Source organism: Limulus polyphemus, unplaced genomic scaffold, assembly GCF_000517525.1.
Source record: "Limulus polyphemus unplaced genomic scaffold, Limulus_polyphemus-2.1.2 Scaffold6231, whole genome shotgun sequence".
Taxonomy (NCBI): domain Eukaryota; kingdom Metazoa; phylum Arthropoda; class Merostomata; order Xiphosura; family Limulidae; genus Limulus; species Limulus polyphemus.
In genome coordinates, this window is record NW_013671841.1 from 12,293 (window position 1) to 38,588 (window position 26,296).

The following is a 26,296-nucleotide window of genomic DNA, read 5'->3' on the forward strand; positions in this document are numbered from 1 at the left end:
AACTTATAACATGTGGTGTCTATATTTTATTATATATATATATATATATATATAGTAGAACCTCGATTAGTGAGCACCTCGAAACAAAGGGCACCGTGCCATTAAGGACAGACCTTTTCAGTCTCTTTCTTTTTCCTACTATTTGTAAAAAAATAAATCTTGCAATAATGGGTATCTCAATATTCCAGATTAAGGGCAGTATTTTTAGTCTCATTCTCTATAGGGGCACTTGCTAAAGTGGCAGTATGCCTTTTTGGTATACCACTAAATTCTAAACATCCTAGAAGGATGATCAAAATTCAAACACTTGCGATGTTTATTTGATCGGCTCCGAACCATATACTGTAATAAAAGTTTACACAGATGCAAAGTGCAATCTTATTGCTCTGGGGAATTTTCATTGTTAACACTGTAGGATACACAAGCTGATAAATTCCACATTGTGTTCTCGAAGCAAGGGTCAAGTTGGCTTATTTCTGTGCATGTGCTTTGTTGTTCTCGAGGATCTCGTATTACTGTGTCACGCAAACAGTCTAATGACACAAGTGGTGATTTGTTGCTTTATTTTCAGCAGATTTCTACTTCAGTCTTTGACAGTAAAATAAACACAGAAAATAAATGTGAAATGTTTAATAGTTCAAACTCTGAAGAGAAGTACTTTGAAACTTTGTGATCAATAGTAAAGAAAAAAAGGGCACAGTTAATCCACCCCCTGAGACCTCCTGTTGACAACACTCGATGTCATGGCAACATGTAACTCACGAACACCTGTGTCCTGCATACACCAAACAAAATGGGGGGGCCTTAAAATTAAGAAATTTAGTATGGACAATATGGAATCCAGCTTTGCATGGCTCATTTTTGATATTAAGGGCACCTTGCTATAGAGGGCATTTGGACGCAGTCAGAAAGGTGCCCTTAACGTCGAGATTCTATTGTATATATATATGATATAAACATCTGGTCTACTGCTATGTATATACACCATATAAAAATCATAAAGATCTAATGTTTATATTAATTGTTATCTATATCTATTATTTTAGCAATATACAAATGTCTATTGTACATTTTGTTCTTAAATATACCTACTGTTTTAGTGCTAAATATATAGTATCTATATTGTTGTAATCTACTATCCTAACACTAAATAACCATCTAGTGTGAATGTTATTGTTGTCTATTTTCCTAATGCTACATAACAATGTAGTGTCAAGGTTGTTGTAATCTATTGTTCAAAAACTACATAACCATCTAGTGTCTATATTGTTGTAATATATTGCCCTTACAATACATAACCATATAATGTATATATTGTTGCAATCAGATTATCTAACACTCCATAACCATCTAGTGTCAATATTGTTGTAATCTACCATTGAAACACTACATAATCATTCAGCATTTATATTGTTATATTCTTCTATAGTTCTAATGCTGTTTAAAATTTCGTGTTTACATTTTATAAAGATATATAGCCATAACACTACATAAACATCTATAGTGTCCATACTGTTAAAACACTAGATACATGTAGTGTCTATACTGTTTTTAGATGTAGATTCTGTTGTAACATTGTAGATTCTTATTTCAATAATCGTGTATAAATGTACTGTTCTATAGTGTCCATATTGTTCTTCCTTGTGTCTTACCATTGTAATATGCTCCAAACTGTTGTTATGCAGTTTAAATATTCAGTTTGTATTGTTCTTCCTTACAGCTCTACTTCTTACAATATATAAACATATTGTGTCTGTACTATTGTAATACATATCTAAATATTGTTAAAAAAATTTAAATATACAGTCTGTATTGCTATTCTGTATATCTCTTGTCAGAGGCATCACTAGGTAATTAAAAGATTCCGGGCTCGGACCCATATGCGTGGGCATTCTTTGCCATTTTACTATGATACTGATCATGGATTTCTATTATGATTTTTCAAGACACCAACTGAAGATTCAGGGCAACACCTCTGTCTCTTGTTCTTACAATATATGAGCATCTTGTATCTTTACTGTTGTAATATGCTCCTAAGTATTGTTATATAATTTAAATATTCAGTCTGTATTGTTGTTCTATACATCTCTTATTCTTACAATATATAAATATCTTGTGTCTGACTGTACTGTTGTAATATACACCCAATTGTTGTTGTACAGTTTAAATATCCACTCTATATTGTTGTTCTATACATTTTTTGTTCTTACAATATATATATAAGTATCTTGTGTCTTCACTGTTGTAATATGCACAAAAATTTTGTATCATTTAAATATTCAGTCTATTTCTGTCTAATACATCTAATGCTCCATGTATGATAGAGAGAGTGTACTTTAAATATTCATGTAGTGAGATATGTCACCACCTGTACTGCTACTCTAAAATGTAGATACTTCCTACTCATCTGATTTATTCCTTTGTCTTTATTCAGAAGTTTGGAAGTATAGTGTTTGATACATTCTTAGTACAGAAATTTATACCTTTTTATATATTATTACAAATAAATTCTGTAATTGAGAAAACTTTGGAAGAAGAGTATTTGCACTTGGTGTATCACCAATAGGAGAGATTTTATAAAGACAGACAGCATATCTTTTGGAGAATGTCCAGCTTTATTTTCTTAAATTGGAATAAAAATATCAATATGAATTTGAATATCAAACGTATAGCCATTCATTTTAAGGGCAAGCATTTAAGATAAACATTAGAGAAAAAAGTCATGATTGATAAAAAATAGCCTACAAAAAGGCCAATTTTCTGTTTTTGAAAGTACAGAAACTGTAATCTGCTGGTGCAAGAGGAAGTTAGGAAAGTTGAAATTTCCATGCAGGACTGAAGAACTTGAAGAGTGAACCACAAACACACACACACACACATACATAAACACTTGATATATATATATATATACACACAAACACACTAAAATTCATAGGTGTGGTTGAAAAGGCAACAACTGTCATAAAACATATGGCAGTTGACAAAATGGTTATAGTATCACATCTGATCGGCAACAAAACATAGTTCATAGTATTGTAACATGAAATACAGTGGAGAGAGAGATTAAAATTAATATGAACAGAAAAGCCACTGGTGTCTTATCCTCACTTGTCATTCACTGTTAACACTTGAAACATACTGGCTGCCTTGTTTAAAGGAATTTACTTTGTTGTAAAAAATTAATGCTGGAACTAATGCAACAACAAAGTTCAAATCGAGCTATATATATATTGCTTCAATATATTGAACTTGTTACTGTTATTTGACTTATCCAGCTAAACAATGTATTGGCTAGTAGTGCCTTCACATTTTTGAAAATGTAAGTTTTCAAAAATACTATTGAGTTTTCTTAGTATACTTACAAACTTACACCTGTACAAATTATACAAATTTTGTCTTAAACTACTAAGTTAAAAATAAAAGAGTTGCTTGCTCTGACAAGTTTCTTTTCATCAATGCCAGCCATCAGTAAAACACTTAAACATGAGATAAACAAATATAAAACATTAAAATATTGCATTTCAGAATATTTGTAGTATTAAGATTTGTTTTTGAATTTTTTACATAGGCTTACTGATGGGGTCAAACACATTTTTTTCAAAACAATCTATGCAAAAAATTGCTTTTAGGTCTATAAATTAACTGTTTACAGGTTCTACAATAAAGACAAAAATACAAAACCCAATGACCCAAGCACTTTCAAAAGGTGGACGTCTTTCTTCAGGAGGGGCAGACATTCCCAGTTAACCTCTGATGAAAAAAGGACCATCTTTTGAAAGCCCTTGGTTGCTTTTTAATTGAACCTATGTGTTTTCTAACATCAAGAAAGGGTCTCTAATAGCATGGAAATCATAAAACAAAATTTAAACAAAAATAGCGTCATTATTTTAATTAGTTCCACTAATTACTGCTGGGATTCTCAATGTTTTTTACCAAATTTTATTTCTGGTCAGTTCTTTACATTCAATGTTGTAACAGGTAAAAACATACAATTAATCAATATTATTCAGTATGTGGATTCCATCAGTAGTTAGGAGTACAAAAACAAGTCAGTAATTTGAGATTTAAAGAATTAAGCCTATGTCCCCCCCTCATACTAAGTACATAGTATCGAAAGGTGAAGGTCTCGTGTCATAAGAAAACAGTATCAGCTGATGTTACATCTCACAAATAATAATACCTAGTTATATAAAGTATAATATCATATCTTGTGGTATTGTGCATCACAAATGATAAGGTGATCTGGTGACTTAATGAGAGACATGAACAAAACATGAATCACATGATGCCATGTCTTAAAAAGATGACATCTACACCTAATGGTGTACAGTCCTAAAATGTCCTTTTTTAGGAGTGCCCTAAACTGGTTGTCAAATTTTACATACAATACAACCAAGATTGAAATAATACAACAAAAGATGTAATACACAGAAATGTACAAGATTTATGTATAACTATTATAGTCCTAAAACGTTTACTCACAAGATATTATGGACATTGTTCTTTTAAGAATATTATGAAATATTACAAAGTAACTAACATTTAAGGAATAATTATGCACCTGTACGCACCACTGGGTTTTATTCTCGTTACAAAAAACAAGATACCAGTTAGTACTGATGTATGTAGATGTATAAACTATAAACTGAGAAGAAATGAATAAAGATCTAACCATTAAACTTCATATTACTATATAACTCTTTTACTACTATGGGCACATATATAGACACATTGAATTACCTTTGTTTTAGCCTTGAAAAGTATGATATTCACCACATGTGAGCTTGGAATTGTGTACAACCACGAAGAAATGGTATTCCCCTCAAACTTCCCAAAGTTTCAAGTTTCAGATAAATAATGGAATATTAAAAACTATGTCATTTTAATTTTTTCTTATGTATTAAAAAATAAGCCTACCATTTACAGAGTTGTTTATCTATAAATGTGTCAGTGAAAGAGTTAAATGGCACAACTTTTCTATGAGTAATTACACCAATTACTATTTTTGTACATTTCAATCAGTTAAGGCTGCTTTTATGAAAAATTTGTCACTTAAACACAATTTTTATTAATTTACCTACCTTTTAAAGAGGGATCATATCAATCTAGTCATATCTGATATAAAAAATTTGATAATATCAATGTGTATTTTTTACTTAAGCCTTATTTAACTCCTTACAACAGAGAATAACAAAGACAACTACCCGTAAAATAAAAACCAACAACAAGGTTTTAAAAATAACAACTGTTTTCTTGTATTCAAGATTTTAGTGAATTTCTTTTTTATTTGTTACATTCTAAGTAGATAGTGAAAATATTTAACAAGATGAGACTATACAATACTATAAGACTGTTGAGATTCTCTTTGTGAAATCTGAAAAACCTTGATCGTATCAGAAAAAAAGCATACCAGGGTTTTCAAAAGAAACAGAAGAATGTTGAAACCTTCCAAATAAGCTGTTCATCTATAAACTTTTGTTTCATTTCCTTGTATACTAACTATCTTCCTTTAACATGTAAAAAAGTTTCAGCCTAAATATTTAACAGGCAAAATAAAATCAGAGTAAATACAAAGTACGTTGATTTTTAGGCTGGGTACATTTATTTCTTTTTTTTAACAGAACAAAAGAAAGTTAAAATTTTCCTAAACTGAAAATGTGTTTCCAATAGATACCTCCTCTCATAAAAAGCTTTCTCAATTAGTACTGCCCTCTATCAACACAAATATTTTGCTCACCACTAGCTTTGTAACTCCCACTTCTTTCTCCATATCTACATGCAAGTGATCATGTAGCAACTCTCCAACAACAAGAGTGCAACAGTACCCCTATCGTAACTAGTACCCTCTCTAATAATACACCTGTTAATCACGTCGAGATTGGTCATAATCAAGTCAACCAATACACTGTAAGTAGAGAGGATGGGTGGTAAATGTGAGAGGAGGTAAGTATCTATCGGAAATACATTTTCAGTTTAAGAAAATGTTAACTTCCCACATGATATCTTACCTCCACTCACAAAAAGCTAAAATCCCACACTGAACTCGTCAAGGGCCAGTGAGAATATAATCCTTCTTTATAAAGCCCCCAAGGAAAGACCATGAGATGTGGTAAGGAAATAAAAACAACATACTGGTAGGAGACCGCACAACTTATGATTCAGGTATACTATTTGCCCTTCAGGAATGTGTTGGCAAAACATAAAGGATGGAAACAAATTTTCAGCAAGAAAGAGACTCCAAGGTATTGAGTGGCTAGAGCGCAACAGACTATAAATGGGAGTTTGACCTCAACCTACACCTGATGGCATCTGGAATTGTTCCTCAGGTCCAGGTAGGAAGAGGGTCCTCTATCTTTCACCTCAAAAACAGGTACTGGGAGAGAAGACAAGCATTTGTACCAAAAACCTGCCTCTGTATGTGCATATCTCCAACACAAGGAACACCTGATCCAACAGATGGTAGGAAGTAAGGAGAGCTCAAGAGGCATTCGTCTCTGGTCCAAAACCTGGCAGCATTGGGAATGTGTTGTCCAGTCCACGGTAGGAACAGGGAATCCAGCCTTACACATGCAGGAATTCCTCTGTCTCTTCCAGCTTCCAACCAACACCAGATTTACCTGGAACTGAAATCTAGTGGATGGTAGGAAGAAGGACCGCAATTTTGGGTTGTATCTCCAATCCAAAACCTGGAGGCATTGGGAACTTATCATCCAGTCTGTGGTAGGAGGAGGGTACCAGCTAAACACATGTGAGGACTTATGTGGCTGAACCATCTCCAACCAACACCTGATCCACCGGGAACCGACATCTGGAGGATGGTAGCAAGGAGGAATCCTTAGCCAGAGGGGCAAACTGCAATATATGTATATACAGAGAGAGAGATGTGGTGGAGTGCTACAACTAACACCTGGAATTGTACATCAGGTCTGTGGTAGGAAGGGCATCATGTCATCAACACCAACAGAATGCCATCACCATATCCTCAAACTGAGTGGTATTATGTACCCTCAGGAGGACAGGCCTCCACGGTCCACTAGAAGAATAGGGGGAAAATGCATTGGAGAGTCTGGGGGATCATAGTACCAGAGACAGTGCAATGGGTGAATGCAATACCCTATTTTGAAAAGCATAGTTACCATGTTGATGGGGGTGGTCAACAAACACCTGGAAGCATCTGGAATTGTACATCAGGTCCACGGTTGGAAGAGGTTCAATGCCACGGAGCATCAGAGATGAGCAATAATTCCTGTAAGTCCATGAGTGTATGGTCTGGAACAAACATTTATGAAACAAAAGACTACAAGATATAACTACAATTGGTCCCACAGAACACCCCATCTCTACAGTGTGCATAACATAAACCTGTGATATGTGATGATTTGTCATGTATGAATTGTTGGTATCAATGCATAAATGACAATTGGATGAAGTCGATCAACCAACATCAGGTGTCATCCTGAATTGTACATCAGGTCCATGGTAGGAAGAAACTCACTGTTATAGCCATCCAGCATGACCACAGGACAGACAGTGTGGACTTGAGACTAAGTATACCTGCCATGCACCACTAGCCAGAGAGTGGTATCCATAACCGATAAGCAAAAGGCCCCTGTAATGGAAAAGAAAAAGAAACCGAGTACTTACCAGTCACAAAGAAACAGAGGTGTGCAGAATGGCGATTGGAGGTAAGCAGAAACCCACAGAGCATAAAATGGCCATGTGATGTAGGTAGTGAGATGTAAAGGTATGTGGGGTAGTTCACATACCCATGCTGATGACGTCCTCTAAAGGAAGACAGAAATGGGCAGCCAGGGACATGGTCAAGTGAGGGGTCTGATGGTCAAAAAAAAGTTGAAAAAGTGACAGTCATCAGGATAATGGGAAGAATATGCCAGGAGAAGAACCTGGCAAATTCAACCCATAAGAGTAATGGGAGAAAAGTCACATGAAAAGGTAGTATTCCAATGAAGAAATAAATGGACACAGGAACACAAAATGGAGCAGTGCTTGTCATATGCCATCTGAGGGCCCTGACTGGGCAAAGGAGGTGATCAGGATCTGAGCATTCAGAAAATGGGGAGATGGAGGGAAGAGAAAGAAAACACAGCAAACAATGGTCATAAAAACATCAGAACAACAGGGATCACACACCAACAACAACAGAAACAAGGACTTGAATGCAAGGTGACATAATGAGCAAGACTGCAAGGGTTCGAATAGAGGACTAATAAGATCATAAAGGACAACACATAGGTTTCAATCCAGGAGAGAAGTAAAATGGGGATGAGGTTTCAATCCAGGAAAGAAGCAAGATGGGGAGGACAAGCAATTGAGAATGAACAAAATAACAAAAATGGATAAGAGAGTGGAACACAGAAGCATCTTCAGTAAACTGAAAGGTAAAAGACAAAGTAACCCTGTAAACCAAGCAAAAGAAACTGATAGGCATCTGTCATAAAGCCAAGTGAAAAAGGATGATAAGTGAGGAATGGCAGGTAAAGAAGGATGGTAACCCCGGCATACAGACCAAAAGCAGTAAGTTGCCCACTTACACTGATAAACCACCAATTATGATGAGTGGAACTGGATAGGAAATTGAGGAGGCAACACATATGGAAAGTTCGAACCATCTGGTGAGTGACTGGACAAAAGCTATACATGAAGATTGAGTACAGGTATGGAAGGATGATACACGCCAAAGCAATGCTGACAATGGAGCATGAGAGACAATGTGAGAGGACTAGGTGGTGACACCAACAGCTGTTGTAGAAGTGGAAACCATGTCTGAGTTGTCCAATATGGTGCTACCAACAGAACTCGACAAGGAGTGGTCAGAACTATTAAAAGAATACGAGAAAGAAGCTGTGTATAAGGATAAGCATATAGGGAACAATCAGCCCAATTCTGGCTGAGAACATCCACTACATCCACCTGCAGATGAAAAACAGGCAACCATAAATGGGAAAGATGCGAGTTGAGACGAAACGCAATTGCATCCAAATCGGGGACACCCCAATCAGCATACAACCCCCAAAAACACTAGGATCCAACTACCACTCTGTCGGTTGAATTTTGTCAGGTTGGGATAACTGATTCGTGACCAGATTCTGGGCATCCAAAATATGACACACCAGCAAAGTAATTTGATGGCTGTGGGCCCAATAAAGAAGATCCAAAATTCGAAAACAAAGGTCCCTCAACCAGTACCTCTTTGCCTGGTGCTATAGGACACCACCACTGAATTGACTGAGGGGATCGTCACCACCTGTTTGCAAAGAGACAGCAGGAAGCAAAATACAGCTTGTTGAACAGTAAGAAGCTCCAAAATATTGATATGGAGAGTGGATTTGGGTAGAGTCCACCATCCAGAAATCTCCTGACAGTTGAGATACGCTCCCCAACTGGAAAATGAAGCATCAGTAAAAAGGTGACAATCCAGATGAGGTGAAGCAAGAGGAACCTTTGCAGTGGTATTGGTCTGATCCAGCTAATATGCAAAGACTGTCAGTAATGGAGAGAGAAGTGTAAAAGGAGCATCCAAGGGATACTGAACAACGCTCCATTGGTCGATTAAAGCCTGTTCAAGATGGTGCATGTGGAATGAGGACTTGTTTTGAGAGAAGCTCACCTCTCCAAAAGAGAGAAAACCTCCTGTGCAGTAGGAGAGGGTGAGGAGGAGACTTTGCAAACAAAACATTTCATATCTCCAACAGAAGGGGAGAATACTGAGCTCGACTGAGAAATGAATTGAAAACAACACCAAGATGAACCACAAACTGGGTAGCTGTGAGGAATGACTTCTCCTTTTTGAACAGCCAAGTGACTCTGGCAGCTTACCAAAGAAGAAAAGGAGTATGGAGGGCATAAGCCCATGAGGATGCCAGCAGGAGCCAGACATCTATGTAATGGTGGGAAAAAAAAAGGTTCTGAAAATGAAGCAGTCAAGCAAATGATTGGCGAACTCAGCAGAACATCCAGGGAGCTGAGGCCAGGTCAAACAGAATCCTCCAAAACTGAAAAACACACCCATGATGAACAAAATGAAGGAAATGTTGGAATGTCGGGGAGATGGGAATATGGAGATATGCCTCTGACTCATCGATCTTTGTCATCCAAAGACCTGGAAGGAAAACCCAGTGGAGAGTTAAGTATGACTGAGAAGCATATTCAGGAGGGGGGGGAAGGCTGTCAAAATTCTCATCCTCACTATCGGACACACCAGGTGCGGTTATGACAGGATAGTCCTCAGGTGGAGGTGAATGTTGCATGAAATGAGACAATTCTCTATGGATCGTAGTAGTCACATCTTTGGTCAATAACTCTGGGACTGACCCTGAAGGCGTGGTCGGGAAATCCATAGGTGCAGTAGCAGTTGTAACTACTTAAAACTGTGAGTGCATACCTACAAAGTATAAACTCAAACAAATTGAACAAAAAGTATCAAGAGAAAAACAAATGTACTAGAAGAAAATATAACGAAAATCATGAGCAAAGACAAACACATCTTAACAGTAAGACTGCTAATTAAGAAGTGATTAACAAGTGCATCAATAGAAATGGTGCTAGTTAGAATAAGGGTACTGTTGCACTCCTGTTGGTGGAGGGTTGCTGCATGATCATATGCATATAGATATGCAGAAAGAAGTGGGAGTTATAAGGCTAATGGCAAGCGAAAAATCTGCATTGATAGAGCACAGTACTAATCGAGAAAGTTTTTTGTGAGAAGGAGTAAGATATCGTATCAGAATAAAACACATGAGAAAAACCTATTTGAAGTTGTCTATGTTATATTCTTATGTGTCTAGAGCAGTAACTGGCTCCATTTCAGTATGAATATTCCATTCTTCTTTTCAAAACATTAAAAACAGTTTTTTATACATGATGCACACAAAAACAGAAGTTGCATGTCAAGTGGTTGTGTTGGTAAAATTATTATATTTTCAAGATTTCCAGTAATGATAATAGTGGGAATTATTTATTTAAGAACCACTGTGCTAAGAACAAAATGGCCACAATCACCACTATGCAGGGCTTCAACAGTAAATATATCAATATCACATGCTAACTGGAAAAATTGATACAAGTCTAAAGTATGAGAATTCATTTCAGTTTTCTGTATGTTTATGTAAAAGAAATTCAACCGAAAAGATAATAGTCCAGCACTACCTTACTTAATGTAAATAGGTCATCTTTATAGATTCAGATAAAAAGTTGCTGCTCTTTAATCTGGCAATTATAGTTCAACTTGAAAAACACCAGCCAACACACTTACATGCAGTGGTGGTTTGTCATGTCAAACTTCCATGTCCTTTAATCTAAACACTCAAATTCAACATTTTTTTAACTCAAATTTAGTTGCATCAATCTGTGAAAGTGTAATAAAACATTAATTTCTACTAAAGCTTCAATCATGACATATTACTTTTGTATAATAAAAAAGAATGTCATGTCAACAGAAGAGCTTGATTAGGCAAGATATAAACTGCCTAATGAGGAAGTGAGAAACAGGCTCTACAGAGCCAAGAAGTTGCATGGTGGGATGTACAATAATTTTAGTGTAATATGTGTCTCACCTATCAATCACCACTGTTCGTATGAATGAGATAAACAAAAGGGGTTACAAAATGAGGACTATTAATCCTTTTTATGCATATCTGATACTGCCTTATCTTTATACATATAGACATACATATCAGAAACATCACCAAATTTAATCCATATAAAGGATCTTCTCAAATTATCATTAATAACCCTCACATTGAACTTAAGTTTTACCCTGTCAGTCTTCTTTCATTTTTCTCATTTTGCCTTTTAGGCTATATATTTCATAAATTCTTAAAATTTTTGGATAATAGATATCGTTTATGACTTTTTACTTAATTTTTTCCTTATTCTATGGTCAAAACTACGTGAAGACTCGTCTCTAAATTAATTACATTTTTCCTGTAAATCACGAATAAAAAATATGTTTTAAACAAAATTTGTAACAGTTTGGTTCTATCCTGTACAACAATAACAACATTGTATTTCATCAATCTTACGTAGTTTCATGTAGTTTCTTACTAAGTACGTAGTTTCATATATATGGCAAAACTTTGCAAATAAAAAGAGTAAGCGACTACAATGAAGAAAAGTTTTTTGTCATGCAAATAAAAAAACTTCACGGTCCTGTCAATACTCAAGACAACACTTTTCAAATGGTGGCTAGAATTCAAATATTTGTACAAACTTGAGAAGAATGTTGATATAATGCATAACTAGTGGCTCACACTTGAGAAGTACTTCTGGACTAGAATAACAAAGAGCAGGAAACAATAATTTTGCTTTACAAGCATTCAAGATGTCATCCTGCTCCAAATCCTGATTAATACAAGATAATGTAAGCCACAAATCTCTTTAAAAAGGCATCCTCAGAATGATAAATAACACTTGCATATATATTTAATTACAAACAGAGAAGTCGGTAAACTAATATGGATGACTCCAACATAAGAATAAGCTGATGGTAGACTACTATATCTACTTATTCTAGAGTAAAAAAAACTAGAAAACACGTACATGCATATATCATCAGAGTTATGTACAGTAAAATACATTATCAGGTGGGAGCAAAAAAGGATTTGAAATGTATGGAAATCACAAAGAGTATAATTTTTAAAAATGATCTGCACAAACAAGAAACATGTTTCTTTCACTCGGTTGAACAACAACAAATAAAGACTCATCTCTAGGGTACCACTTAGTATATATTACACACTAGCTAGCAGCCTTCTTGGCCTTAGGCTACAACAAGAAGGCTGTAAAGGCATTATCACATTGTATTTGCATGTCCTTTGGAATTGCCCTCACTCTTTACATTAACCCTAGTTCACTCATCTAACTAAACCTAAAGTTCATTAGTTTAGGGTTGATATCTTTTAAGGCCACTCAAAAGCCAAGTTATGTAAAATGTGAAACACAATCAAAAGTCTGGATTGAGGAATGCATATCAAGTCAGTCTGCAATATATATTTTTTTCTTTGTTTTCATTAAAGACTTTCTCTGTTACTCTTTCTATTTGAATATAAATAAATCATTCTTCTATTTCTGATCATCTTTGGCTTTAGCTGTACCACTATTTTTGTTTTCCTCTCTCTCTCCTTCGTCATCAGCATCCCAGCTTACTACTTTGTCTTTTAAACATCTCTCGAGCCTCTCAATGTTATGTTTTCTATCAGTTTTAATGTTTTCTTGAAACTTTTCTTTTTCTTGTTTGGAAGAATCTATTTCTTTATCTTTTTCAGAAGCCTGTTCTTTGTTCCCATAGTTTAAAACCTGGCTATCAGGAGCTGGAGTTGGCTCAATCCGCACTGTATGCTCCTTAGGCACAGGAAGACCAAGTTTTCCAGTTTGAAGAACACAGACTCCATTTATTATCTCCTCATATTTCTTATTTTCTGTTTTTTCTTCATCATTGTCTTCATTCTCACTGCATAGGTCACTATCAGGAGACATTTTCAGCCCTGGGTCCACCCATTGTGGCATTGCAGATTTTCTCCTGTTACTGCTACTAGATGGCACTATTGTCATTTGTTTAAAGCTTTCTTGCCCATGAATTATGTTGTATGCAGACAGAGACAGTGGCTGTTCTTCGAGAGACTCTTTGTCACTACTTTCTGACAAGCCTCTATCTAAGGAATAGCTAGAGTCTTCATTTAGTTCACTGTTTGAGTGCTCATCTGTTCCGGCACTTGCAGTTTCTGAAGAACACTGAAATCCAAATAGATTGTTACTTCTTTGTAGGAAATGTTGACTAGACATGCTCAAGTCTAAAGTACCAGAATCATCATTGTGGGCGGAGAGTGGTGAATTATTCCTATAAGTAGAGCACATTTTCTGGACAATTCCACTACCTTTGTCTCGATTTAGTTCTGAAAGTCGACTGTTCAGCATCATTCTAAACTGCACAGGATCAAAACTTGTCGTATCCTTAATATTGGACAAAGGAGATACTACACGTGCTCCACTGTAATTAGACTTGTGGTCATCATGAGAAATCATAGGCTGTTGCTTAAGTCGCATGCGATGGTTATGAAACCAGTTGGTTATTGTTCGGACTGATAAGTTGAGCTCATTGGCTAAAAATTCAATTGTTGCTGTACTTGGATAAGGATCCATAGAGAATGCTAAACGTAGTGCTTCTTTTTGCTCCTCGGAGAACAAGATTCGTGGTTTTTTAGTTGACAAGTATGGTGAAGAAGAGAAACCATAGTTGTACCAGTGGCAGAACTCCATGTCATCTATGTTGTTTCTTTTTCGCTTATTTGCTGAAAAATGTAAATTACAAACACTCAAACTCATTATATAACTCAAAATATAAAGAGCTAAAGATACAACAACAGAAAATGAAAGTAACAACCACAGTGTTTTCTTTTAAAAGAGTACTTTAAAAATTTAGAATGCAAATGAATCTGCTGTCAAACAATAACACTATTCATGTCAATCCATATTTGGACACTTAGAAACAAATATAAAAACTCATTGGTAAATGTTTCATCACATATTTGGTGAAACAAAAGGTTTTGGATTAAATCTTAATACTAACGTTTATTTTAAGTCTTCATTGAATTATTACAGACCCTTTACCAGATCAAATGACACTCTTGTAAAAGAAACTATTAAACTTATTTTGTAGGGTACATTTTATCAGAATATTACACGATTAATTCAAGCAGCAGGACTACTAAACTAGAGTAATTTGTGATTGGTTAATTGTATTCGACTGAAAAACTTGTCTCACCTTCCCTTCTTTGAGTTTTAAATGTTTGCAATTTTTCTACATTTTGTGGGTCATTTAACCACAACTGCATACGGATGAAAGGCTCTCTACCTTTAATACTGAGCATGTGCCATGGTTTTGGTTTTGATAACAACTCACTAACAGACCCTTGAGACAGACCAAGCACCACCTCACCAAAAATCTGAAATAAAGAAAGATTAAAGAATATAATGACAAATAATAATATAATATATTATATTATATTAATATAATATAATAACAGTGAGTTAACCAACTTTTACTTTCTTCAGTATATTTTACCTTTTTTTGTGAAATATCAACCTGAACAGTCTTGGATATTTAATGATTTAACCATTTCTAATTTTTCTTATTTTTAAATATTAGTGACTTTTCTTTCTGAAACATTAACATAAACAGATATATATATATATATATATATATCTATGAAAAATAGTATTTTAAAATATTTTTAAAACTCTTTATTACCATAAACTTAAAACAAATAAATAAAAATATACACATATAAAAGCATAAATACCAGTTTCATATCTTCCAGGATACTCTTCAGTTTCTGAAATAAGGCTTTCTCAAACAAGACTTAGTGAGCAATGTAAAAGTTCCCGTGTTTTTTTACCTTAATTAATTATAATTAATATGCTTGTGTTTGACTGTTTGAAAATTTTCTCACAAATTTCTCGATCAAATGCTACAAACCTCATATCTCTTGTCTGAAAAGTCTGGATTGCTTATTGGCTTTTATGTTTCCTTCTGTGTTTTAAACTATGTAGCATTTAATGTGGTTTTAAGCTTATTAATAAAATAATTTTCATAAAATAATCTCTTATTCTTTTTTCAAGAATAACAAAATGGAAATATTTGAAGAAAAAAAAGCTTGTATGTAGAATTTAAACAGACTTTTTTCTACATTAAAATACTTTTATTGTATGCATTGTTTCCCAATGAAGGCTACAGTAAGAGGACCGAAAGCTCGCAATAAAAGTATTTTAATGTAGAGAGAAAAGTCAGTTTATAATTCTACATATTAATTTACCTATTTTATAAGTCTTAAACAACAAAAAAGGATTCTTGTAAAGTATGACATTTTTCAATGTTACAATATTGCCTTTATAAACAAAATAAAAATTACCTAAAATAAGGTTTAAACCTTTAATTATCAATTCTTTATTTAAACATGGATGTAATAAACATGGGTATCTTTATAAGTAATATTCAATAACTTTTATACCATATTTATATTTGATACTTGGATAGAGAAACAACATCTAATGATATTAAAATAATATTTCTTTTCAATTTTCTCTGGTAAGTGATTAATAAAATGTGTTAATTAATAAAATCTCTAATATAACTTAGTATTTTAGATATAAATGGTTTTAGGATTTGGTCAATGGTCCAATCAACTTGTTTTTTCCACCCATAATAACATATCACCCTCGAATTAAAACTGATATTAATGATATCCAACAAGCTACGTCTGAAAATAAACAAATCATTTTATCCCAAACACAAACCCAAAGTTTATATGCTATCTAAAAACAGAGAAATAAAGTATAGAAATGTGATGAAGATATTGTTATATTTGTGAGAAAGATTATCTTACATATTACAGGCCCTGCTGGAAGAAAATATTTTTCACAAAATCTAGATTTAGTTGTAATTCACATAATGTTATTTATATATTATTTTGTATTTGTTGTAAGCAAATGTTGGAGAAACAGAAAACTTACATTTAAGAATAAATTTAATAAATCTCAAGTCAAAAATTCAAATAACAGCATATTACCCGTTAACAAACACATTAATAAGGGTATTATGAAAAATTTTGATATATTTTGATTTTGGTATTTTCGTGAAAATAACCTATATAATTAATATGCTTGTGTTTGACTGTTTGGAAATTTTCTCACAAATTTCTGGATCAAATGCTACAAACCTTATATCTCTTGTCTGAAGAGTCTGGATTGCTTATTGGCTTTTACATTCAGATTTACCTTACCTGTTTTTTTACTTAGTCAAACTTTTAATGTAACGAGTATGCTACAAAATCGCACAATGTTGTTGTCATTATGTTACGACTGGTTTCGAGTTCAACTTTTTTTTTTATTTGAAAAGTATTCACACATATAACACTTAACCAGCATGTAATTTCCCCCCAAAAATTAACATTACACTGAATACAATTGCTATGGGTTTTCTCGATTTATTTAGGTCTAAAATACACATGCTCAGTTCATTCAAAACCATATACTTATCATTTTGTGAACACACATTCAGATGTTTCTGCATATTCAGCTAAGTTTGTCTTCATTACAACTTTACATTTACTTTAATTTGCAATAATTTAACTTCAGTTCATTTCATAGACTGCTATAAACACCTTTTAGGTACTTTATTCTTTACTATGGGTCTTATTCTTTGTTTTTGTGAGTTTCTTTGTCTCAACTTGTAAACCTGTGTCATAAACAGAATGCTCATAACTGTTTCATACTCTGTACACTATTATAAATATCATTACTAAACTTTATTGTTTACTTCTTGTGTAGGTTTATTAAATAAAGTTAAGTCAACATGAATTTGGTTGTCTGACCATGCAAATTTTTTAAAAATAGACCAGGATTTATAAATCTAACACATGATGCCTGCAAGAAAGCATAGCTTAAATACTATGCATGAAAATGATAGAATTATGAATATTCAAGCAAATGGCATGAAAACTACCACAAATGTTTTGTGGGTTGCAGCTGGTAGGAAATTATTTTATTAATAAATTTAAAACCGCATTAAATGTTATATAGTTTAACACACAGATGGAGTTTAAAACTTATATAAAACTTTAAGGTAAAAAAATACAGGAATTTTACATTGTTAAGTGGGTCTTGTTAAAAAGAGCCTTACTTTAAAAACTGAAGAGTATTGTGTAAGATACGAAACCAGTATTTATGCTTTTATATATGTATGTTTTTATTTATTTGTTTTAAATTAACAGTAATATTGAGTTATTAAAATATTTTAAATGATGTATTTATATTTTTTAATTTTTATTAATTACTTCTTGGAGCAAAATATATTTGATTCCTTGTATGTGTATGTATATATGTACACACACACGAGTGTTAATTATTTAATTATTAAGCTTTAATTATTTTTTCCTTTTTTTCTAAAGTCTGTAAACAGACTTAAATATAGATATATAAACCTGACTATAAACCTAAGTAGGCTTAGATATGTATATAATAAGTTAATCAACTTTAATATTTCTTTTCCTTTTTTAAATATTATTAACCTTTCTTTATGAAATACAAAACCTAAGTAAGCTTAAATATATATGATGAGTTAATTATCTCTAAGTTTCTCTTCCTTTTTTCAATATTAATGAGCTTTTCTCTGACATATAAACCTAAATAGGTTTAGATATGTATATAATAAGTTAATGAACTTTAATTTTCCTTTTTTTCAATATTGTCGACTTTTCTCCTGAAATGTCAACCTTGGCAGATTTAGATGTACAAAATGCTATGTAGTGAACCACAATAACAATAAAATGAATCATCTCATTCCTGAAATACACTTTAGATTCAATAAAAAAACAATCCTAAAATACATACTAAGAAGAAAAATCTAAACATGTTTTATACAGTTAGGATTTACATATTCAGAAAAAATGACACAATTACCCTAAACAAAAACTTAAAGCTCTCCAGGAAATTTCATTCCATTCTGTTGTGGCCAGGTAATTTCTGGAAATAATATTATGCCAGGACACACTTACTGAAATGCTATCATCAACAGAATTAAAGATACAAACACTGTCTAAATAATTAATTTTAAAGTAACGGGAAGTCATCACAACTGGATTTCTACTACTCGTATTAAATGATACAAAACACATCAACATCTCACCTTCTGACCTATGTTTTGGGCCATAAGTGTATCTTTTATCTTGGATGTGATGTTCTGTGTGTCCAAGTCAGTGGTTAGTGCAGCTATTTCATACACAGAAGAGTGCAAGTATGACAAGGACTGTGGATTCTGGCAGTGTTTCTTGGAGCTACCTGGCACATTCTGAGTTGCTGAAATATTATTGGATGAGTTGCTGGCCACGTTAGAAATACTTGGTAAATATTCTGGAGTAGAAGGGGAAGACTCCTGCAAATCTGTGGATGGAGAAAAGTTATTGTCTAGAGAGATATGGCTTCTATCAAAAGGGTTAGGATGTGATTTTACTGATTCTGTAGACCAATGAGACATTTTTAGAGAGCCTGCTGAAATAAAAATGTTCAATACAAAAAGTTCTTATGGTCAAGGAAAAATGCAACAAAATTAAAAAGACTGTTCTGTATTGATGAATTTCTATATCTGTTTTTGTTATTTTGAAACTGAATGCTGTCATTGAAAATATAAAAATGTACAAATTTCTAAATGGATTTGCCCCCACCCCAGTGGCTCAGCAGTAAGTCTGAAGGTGTATGATGCCAAAAACTGAGCTTCGATACCTGTGGTGGATACAGCACTGATAGCACATTGTGTAGCTTTGTGCTTGAAAAAAAAAGAAAGATTTATACTTTACCAAGGACTTTAAACTTTAACTACAAATCATTAAATGACATAATATTTCACTGAGTTATTTCAGAATTTTCAAATGTAAAGGTGAAAGAATTTATTTTACTATCTGACCTATATTGTAGATCACAAATACTATATTTTATCTTGGATGCGACATTTCACCTTTACAACTGAAAATGCTGAGTTAACCCAGCAAAATGTAGTGTTCCTTTTTTTTTTATAAAAGTCTTGAGTATATTATGCCATTTTCTCATTTCTAGTTAAAACAAGTCTCAAGAAGTGGAATACATATAATTTTAAAATTTCTTTGTAAAATTGTAATTGTGGTATGTATACAATGTGTGGAATTTATGTTAACATTGTTTACTTATGTTTCAGAGAATCTCTGAACCACTGCTGTGATGGTTGTTAAAATTCTAGTAGGTGGTAGGAGCACTTTGAATCTGATTTGTAAATAAGAAATGCCAATTTAAATCCAGTCAGTAAGAGTGCTGACTGGTTACAACCTGCCTTACATTTTCAGGCTGTACACGCCGTTTTACCAACTTTATAATATTTTTAATGTTATAGTTTTTGATCTATTGAAGAAAGTCACTTTACTACTTCCAAAGTTTGTAGTGCATAGTGGGGGGATGTGATAAAAGTTTGGATAAACGACCTTTGCACTCCAGATGTAAATATATTTGTATTTATATTTGTCGAGTCTGTCGCACATCACAATCAATTTTATAAATTAACGTATACTTCATTATCAAACAGTTTGTATGTATTAATCCTGAAGAAGCTGTAAAAGCAAAACGTTGGTAGTAATAAAAAAACAAATATATTTACATCTGGAGTGTAAATGTGGTTTATCTAAACCTTACTACTTTGCAAAAAAAATAGGAGTATATGTCCCCAGTGCCACCCCAGTTCTGCTGCCTGTGACTAGACCAATGAATGTGCACTGCAGAACAAAATGGATCTTTCAGAAGTTTCAAAAATTCAGAAATAAATTATAATAAACATGTTAACATGATTTCCAGACACCTCTCTATCAAATATGTGACATTCTGTGCTGCTTCCTGATTATAGACCAATTTGTATAGGTTTTCAAAAATTTATCTTTCATAAATGTAAAATAATCTAGGTAAAAATTTCAAAGTTAACAAGTGGCATAAGAGATACATCAGTAGTTAGTAGGTTAGTTAGTTCTTAAGTTGCAGACTAATTTTTCTTTGGTTTTTTTTTAAATTAAGCACAAAGCTACACAATGGGCTATCTGTGCTCTGCCCACCACAGGTATCGAAACCCGGATTCTAGCGTTGTAAGTCCACAGACATACCGCTGTGCCACTGGGGGGCTTTCCTTTTGGATAACATGATAAAAAATGAATTACAATTTTACAAAGAAACATTTTCAACATTTGCTTATGGACAATTTTAAGTTTAGTATTAAAAAAAGAAAACTAGATAAACAAGTAAAGTTTACACTCTTACCAGGGGAGTTCCTGGAGCCTCCAAAACCCCCTGTACGTAATAACTTTTCTGGAGGTATTTTGTACTGGGAAGCTACCAGTTTGTGAATTGCATTTTCATCTTCCAAGAACACTTTCATTCGGATAAATGGCTCTCGGCCCTTCTGTGTAAGCATGTGCCAGGGTTTAGGTCTTGCCAGCAGATCAGAAACTGAACCTTGTGACAGTCCCAGAACATTTTCTCCAAATAATCTCTGACTTATTGAATACTGACTGAGTTGCTCCTTTACCTGAAAACAATTGTCAAAAAGTAATTAGGACTCCATCTGACTTATCAACTATTTAATAATTACTTCTTTAGCTAAAAACACTTTCTTACTTATCAAATACTGACTCAGTAGCTTCTTTACCAGATAACTATTATCAAGGAGGAATTAGGACATGATCTGACTTATCAGAAATGAATAAAAACCCTATAACCCTAACACTTTCAAAAGGTGGACCTTTCTTCTTCAGGGGCAAACTTATCAAATACTGACCAAACTGCTCCTTTACTTGAAGAACATGTTCTGACTTATCAAATACAGACCTAGCTGCTCCTATACCTGAAGAACATGTTCTGACTTATCAAATACTGACCTAGCTGCTCCTTTACCTGAAGAACGTGTTCTGAAGATGAGTTGGAACATGTTCTTCAAGTAAAGGAGCAGCTAGGTCAGTATTTGATAAGTCAGAACATGTTCTTCAGGTAAAGGAGCAGCTAGGTCAGTATTTGATGATTGGAACATTCTTCAGGTAAAGGAACAGCTAGGTCAGTATTTGATGAGTTGGAACATGTTCTTCAGGTAAACAGCTAGGTCAGTATTTCTCCTTTACCTGAAGAACATGTTCCAACTCATCAAATACTGACTTAGCTTCTCCTTTACTTGAAGAACGTGTTCTAAGTAATCAAATACTGAACTAGCTGCTCCTTTACCTGAAGAACATGTTCCAACTCATCAAATACTGACCTAGCTGCTCCTTTACCTGAAGAACGTGTTCTGAATAATCAAATACTGACCTAGCTTCTCTATACCTGAAGAACATGTTCCAACTAGCTAGGTCAGTATTTGATGTTCTTCAGGTATAGGAGCTTTTACCTGAAGAACATGTTCCAACTCATCAAATACTGACCTAGCTGTTCCTTTACCTGAAGAATGTTCCAATCATCAAATACTGACCTAGCTGCTCCTTTACCTGAAGAACATGTTCTGACTTATCAAATACTGACCTAGCTGCTCCTTTACTTGAAGAACATGTTCCAACTCATCAAATACTGACCTAGCTGCTCCTATACCTGAAGAACATGTTCTAACTAATCAAATACTGACCTAGCTGCTCCTATACCTGAAGAACATGTTCCAACTCATCAAATACTGGCCTAGCTGCTCCTTTACCTGAAGAACGTGTTCTGAATAATCAAATACTGACCTAGCTGCTCCTATAATTGAAGAACATGTTCTAACTAATCAAATACTGACCTAGCTGCTCCTATACCTGAAGAACATGTTCCAACTCATCAAATACTGGCCTAGCTGCTCCTTTACCTGAAGAACGTGTTCTGAATAATCAAATACTGATCTAGCTGCTCCTATACCTGAAGAACATGTTCTAACTAATCAAATACTGACCTAGCTGCTCCTTTACCTGAAGAACATGTTCCAACTCATCAAATACTGACCTAGCTGCTCCTATACCTGAAGAACATGTTCTAACTAATCAAATACTGACCTAGCTGCTCCTATACCTGAAGAACATGTTCTAAGTAATCAAATACTGACCTAGCTGCTCCTATACCTGAATACTATTGTCAATAAAGAATTAAAGACACTTTCATATAACCAAATACCAATCTAGTTGCTTCTTCATCTGAAAATTATGTGGTGAATCCGAAAAGAATTGTTCTCTCACTATTGCAATCTTATTTCTTCTTTTAAAATTTTTTATAACAAAGACATTAAGATACTTAATTTTGGGGACCTTAACATGTAATAAATTATTTCTAAGCCAAAACAAAACTCACATTTTTCACAATATCTTCAGTATTCAGATTATTATACTGATCAAACTGCTGTTGAGTTATGGGTGGAAGAATTGCTTTTGTGGGCCTCTGTAGTGTACTGGAGGTGTTGGTCATAGTTGACTGAGAGAGTAATGAGTTTGTAATAGACTGCATCTGCTGCAAAGGAGATGCTGAGATGGAAATATCATCACTGGATATTTCAGTGAGAGACACTGCAGACGTTGGAGGAAAAGAGGTGTGTTGATGTGATACTGCTACTTTAACAGGACTGTTTCTTGCCTCTGTTTTTGGCGTCACCAAAGAGAAGGCACTCCCATGATGACGTACACTATCCACATCCAAACTGCTGTTGTTTTTTTTATCATTCTGTCTACTACGTGACTGTACTGTGGCATCAATAGGTACTTCCATATGAGGCAGACTACTAGCCATGCTGATGGCATGAGGGATGAAAGAAGAGGCAGTACCATTTATTAAGGCTGTAGTTACACCAAGATGAGAGAGCTGAGAAAGTTCCTGGTGATAGATGTTAAGGGCATGTCTAATCTCTTCTTGCGTTCGTTCGTACTGGTCTCTGGGTAAACGGAAACCTTCCTCTACTCTCTGTCCCATAAGTTTAGCCAATTCCTCTTGGTAGATCTTTGCTACCATCTCCTGTGGTATGTCATCATTATCATACTTTCTAGATCGTCGCATACTGCCAGACTGGAAATAATCTTTATAATTATTATTACTGTGTAATGTTTGACTTTTCCCACCTCCTCCTTCGATGCCACCTCCTTCATCTCCCCTCCCTTCTTCCTCTGATCTAGGTGCATTGCCATTCTGTGGGGAGTATCCTGAGCTTCCATTATGTAGTGGGATCATCTTGTTATTGTTGCTGTTAGAATTAAGCATGGCAGTTTGAGCTTCATTTAAAATTTGTGCAATACGTTCCTCTGCTGCTGGATCCTCTTGTTTACTTGACAGAGGTCCAGAATCTTTACCTAGGAATAAATAAGTGATGATTAGGGTTGGGAACCTGGCCTAGAAGGTTCACAGAAAAAGCTAAGATAACCTAGTCGTTTAAAAATATGAAAATAGTGGCTTTATTATAAATATAGCTAGAAGTCATACATACTTCAAACTCTTATGAATTAGAAGAACCTAATATCCTCTTCACAGTAAAGTTCTCTTTACAGAATAGTATAAGAACTTATAACATAACAACATACAAGACTCTACTATGAGACAGGGTGTCTTAGAAAAGATATATGATAAAGTCCTTCACTTGCTGGAAAGAACTAGAACCTTTCTTATCATGAAATAGTTTTACTCAGACTTTTATGTTGTATATCACTGATGAGATGGCCTCTTTATCCTGAGAGTATTGTAAGAGTCTACTAAAACTCTAGATGAACTCTGAGTGTAAAACATCTCACTTGCAATACTTAATTTCATTGAGATTGAAATTTTTATTTAATATTTTCCTGTTGCATTATAAAATGTAATGAGCTCTGATAATGAGCAAGAGACTTGTCAGCAGTAGATAAACTGATCCAATAAGAAAAGATGCAGTTCAAATAATTTTTGTTTCATGTGATCTTCAGTTAATTATAATAACTCAAAATAAAGCAACAGTAATTTTATGAGTGACACTCTCTTTTTGCCCGAAAATATGATTACATGTTTTAGAATAATGTTTGAGACAAAATAAGATACCACATTTCCTGAAACACCTTTAATACCTTTTCACCTCATTTCATTTACAGATTCTACAAGGAAGACAAGACAAGAATGGTCAAAACCCTGTATATATGATGGTAATGATCAAATCCCTGTACATAAGATGATGTTCAAAACCCTGTACTTAAGTTGGAACAAAACCCCCGTGTTTAGAATGGTGATAATCAAAACCCTGTACATAAGGTAATAATCTGTGATTTAGATGACAGTGATCAAAATCCTGTATTCAACACAAAAATCTTGCTGACAACAAAAACTTTGTTTTACTGAAACCTTTTTACAAATTTTTTACAGTTCCAGTTTCAGTACTATTAAGATTTATAGTCACAAGTTTCTTTGCTTAGCACAGCATTTTTTATATGACCTTACAGCTTAAAAAATGGTATCTGTAATGAGATTATTTAAAAGTTCAAAAATGTTGTCTAACAACTGCAAGAATGTGTAACAAGTGTGTAGATAGTGTGCTCTCGTGTTCCTACTTTAAGAATTCAGGGATTCAAGTCTCTCTATATTAAGGGTACTAAAAAAATTCTAATGGTATGTAACTTAAGATAGCATTAAGCACATATTAAGCTCATCCACCACATCTGAAAGCAACCCATTCCAGAGGCCAACTACCCAGTTAGAAAAATATAGCTGAAGATGACCAAATTTTATATTTGTGTCCCTTAATCTTACCATTATCACTAGTTAATATGATAAAAGATGGTGTATCAACACCATCAATTCCCTTTACAATCTTAAACACGTCAATCAGATCCCCTCTAACTCTTCTATTTTCAAGAGAAAACAAGTTCAGAGATTTTAACGTATCCTCATATAATAACCTTCCCATCCCAGGTATCATCCTTTGACCCTTTTTTAACAATTTAATGTTCTCTCTGAGGTAAAAAGCCTAAGACTGAACACAATATTCCAAATGTGGCTTAACCAATGACCCATACAATGACTTTATAGCCTTTTAGACTTGTATTCAGTATTTCTGTTGACACAACCTAAAACCATATTTGCCCTGCTAATTACTAGCAACACTGTTTGGATGGCTTAAGAGACTGATCAACTAGAACATAAAATTCTTTTCTTTCATAACACTGTTAAGGTTATTTCCATCAAAATTATACTAATAATTCAAACTGTGATATATCCCACATGCATTTATTCACTCAACTTCCCAAAAACACTCAAAACAAAATACTCACAATTTTATCTTCCAACTCTGGTGTTAAAAAAAGCTAACTATAAAAACAGCAAAGTGAAATGAATCTAAAAGAGGAGAAGAAGAAAATCCAGATTAGACTGTCACAACATTATACAGTGATCAACTTATTACACCAAATTTATGATGACTGCCTTACATAAACCATCCAATATCAATAAAGTTCAGGATGAATATTTTACATAAACCATTTCAATATAAACAAAGTTCAGGATGAATATTTTACAGAAACCATCCAATATCAACAAAGTTCAGGATGAATATTTTACATAAACCATTCAATATAAACAAAGTTCAGGATGAATATTTTACATAAACCATCCAATATCAACCAAGTTCAGGATGAATATTTTACATAAACCATCCAATATCAACCAAGTTCAGGATGAATATTTTACATAAACCATCCAATATCAACCAAGTTTAGGATGAATATTTTACATAAACCATTCAATATCAACCAAGTTTAGGATG

The 26,296-nt window shown here is 33.9% G+C and overlaps 1 protein-coding gene across 2 annotated transcripts in view; it reads right to left on the reverse strand.

Moving 5' to 3' along the window:
• LOC106473503 (homeobox protein cut-like) overlaps window positions 1-26,296 on the reverse strand; it is a 48,529-nt gene that overhangs the window by 10,885 nt on the left and 11,348 nt on the right. For both annotated transcript variants that reach the window (XM_022401931.1, XM_022401930.1), the window contains 5 exons: window positions 22,882-23,867; window positions 20,842-21,109; window positions 18,701-18,954; window positions 14,780-14,960; window positions 13,113-14,306 (listed from right to left, as the gene is read on the reverse strand). In XM_022401931.1, the coding sequence (XP_022257639.1) occupies window positions 13,113-14,306; window positions 14,780-14,960; window positions 18,701-18,954; window positions 20,842-21,109; window positions 22,882-23,867 (2,883 nt within the window). The remainder of the gene's footprint in view (window positions 1-13,112; window positions 14,307-14,779; window positions 14,961-18,700; window positions 18,955-20,841; window positions 21,110-22,881; window positions 23,868-26,296) is intronic.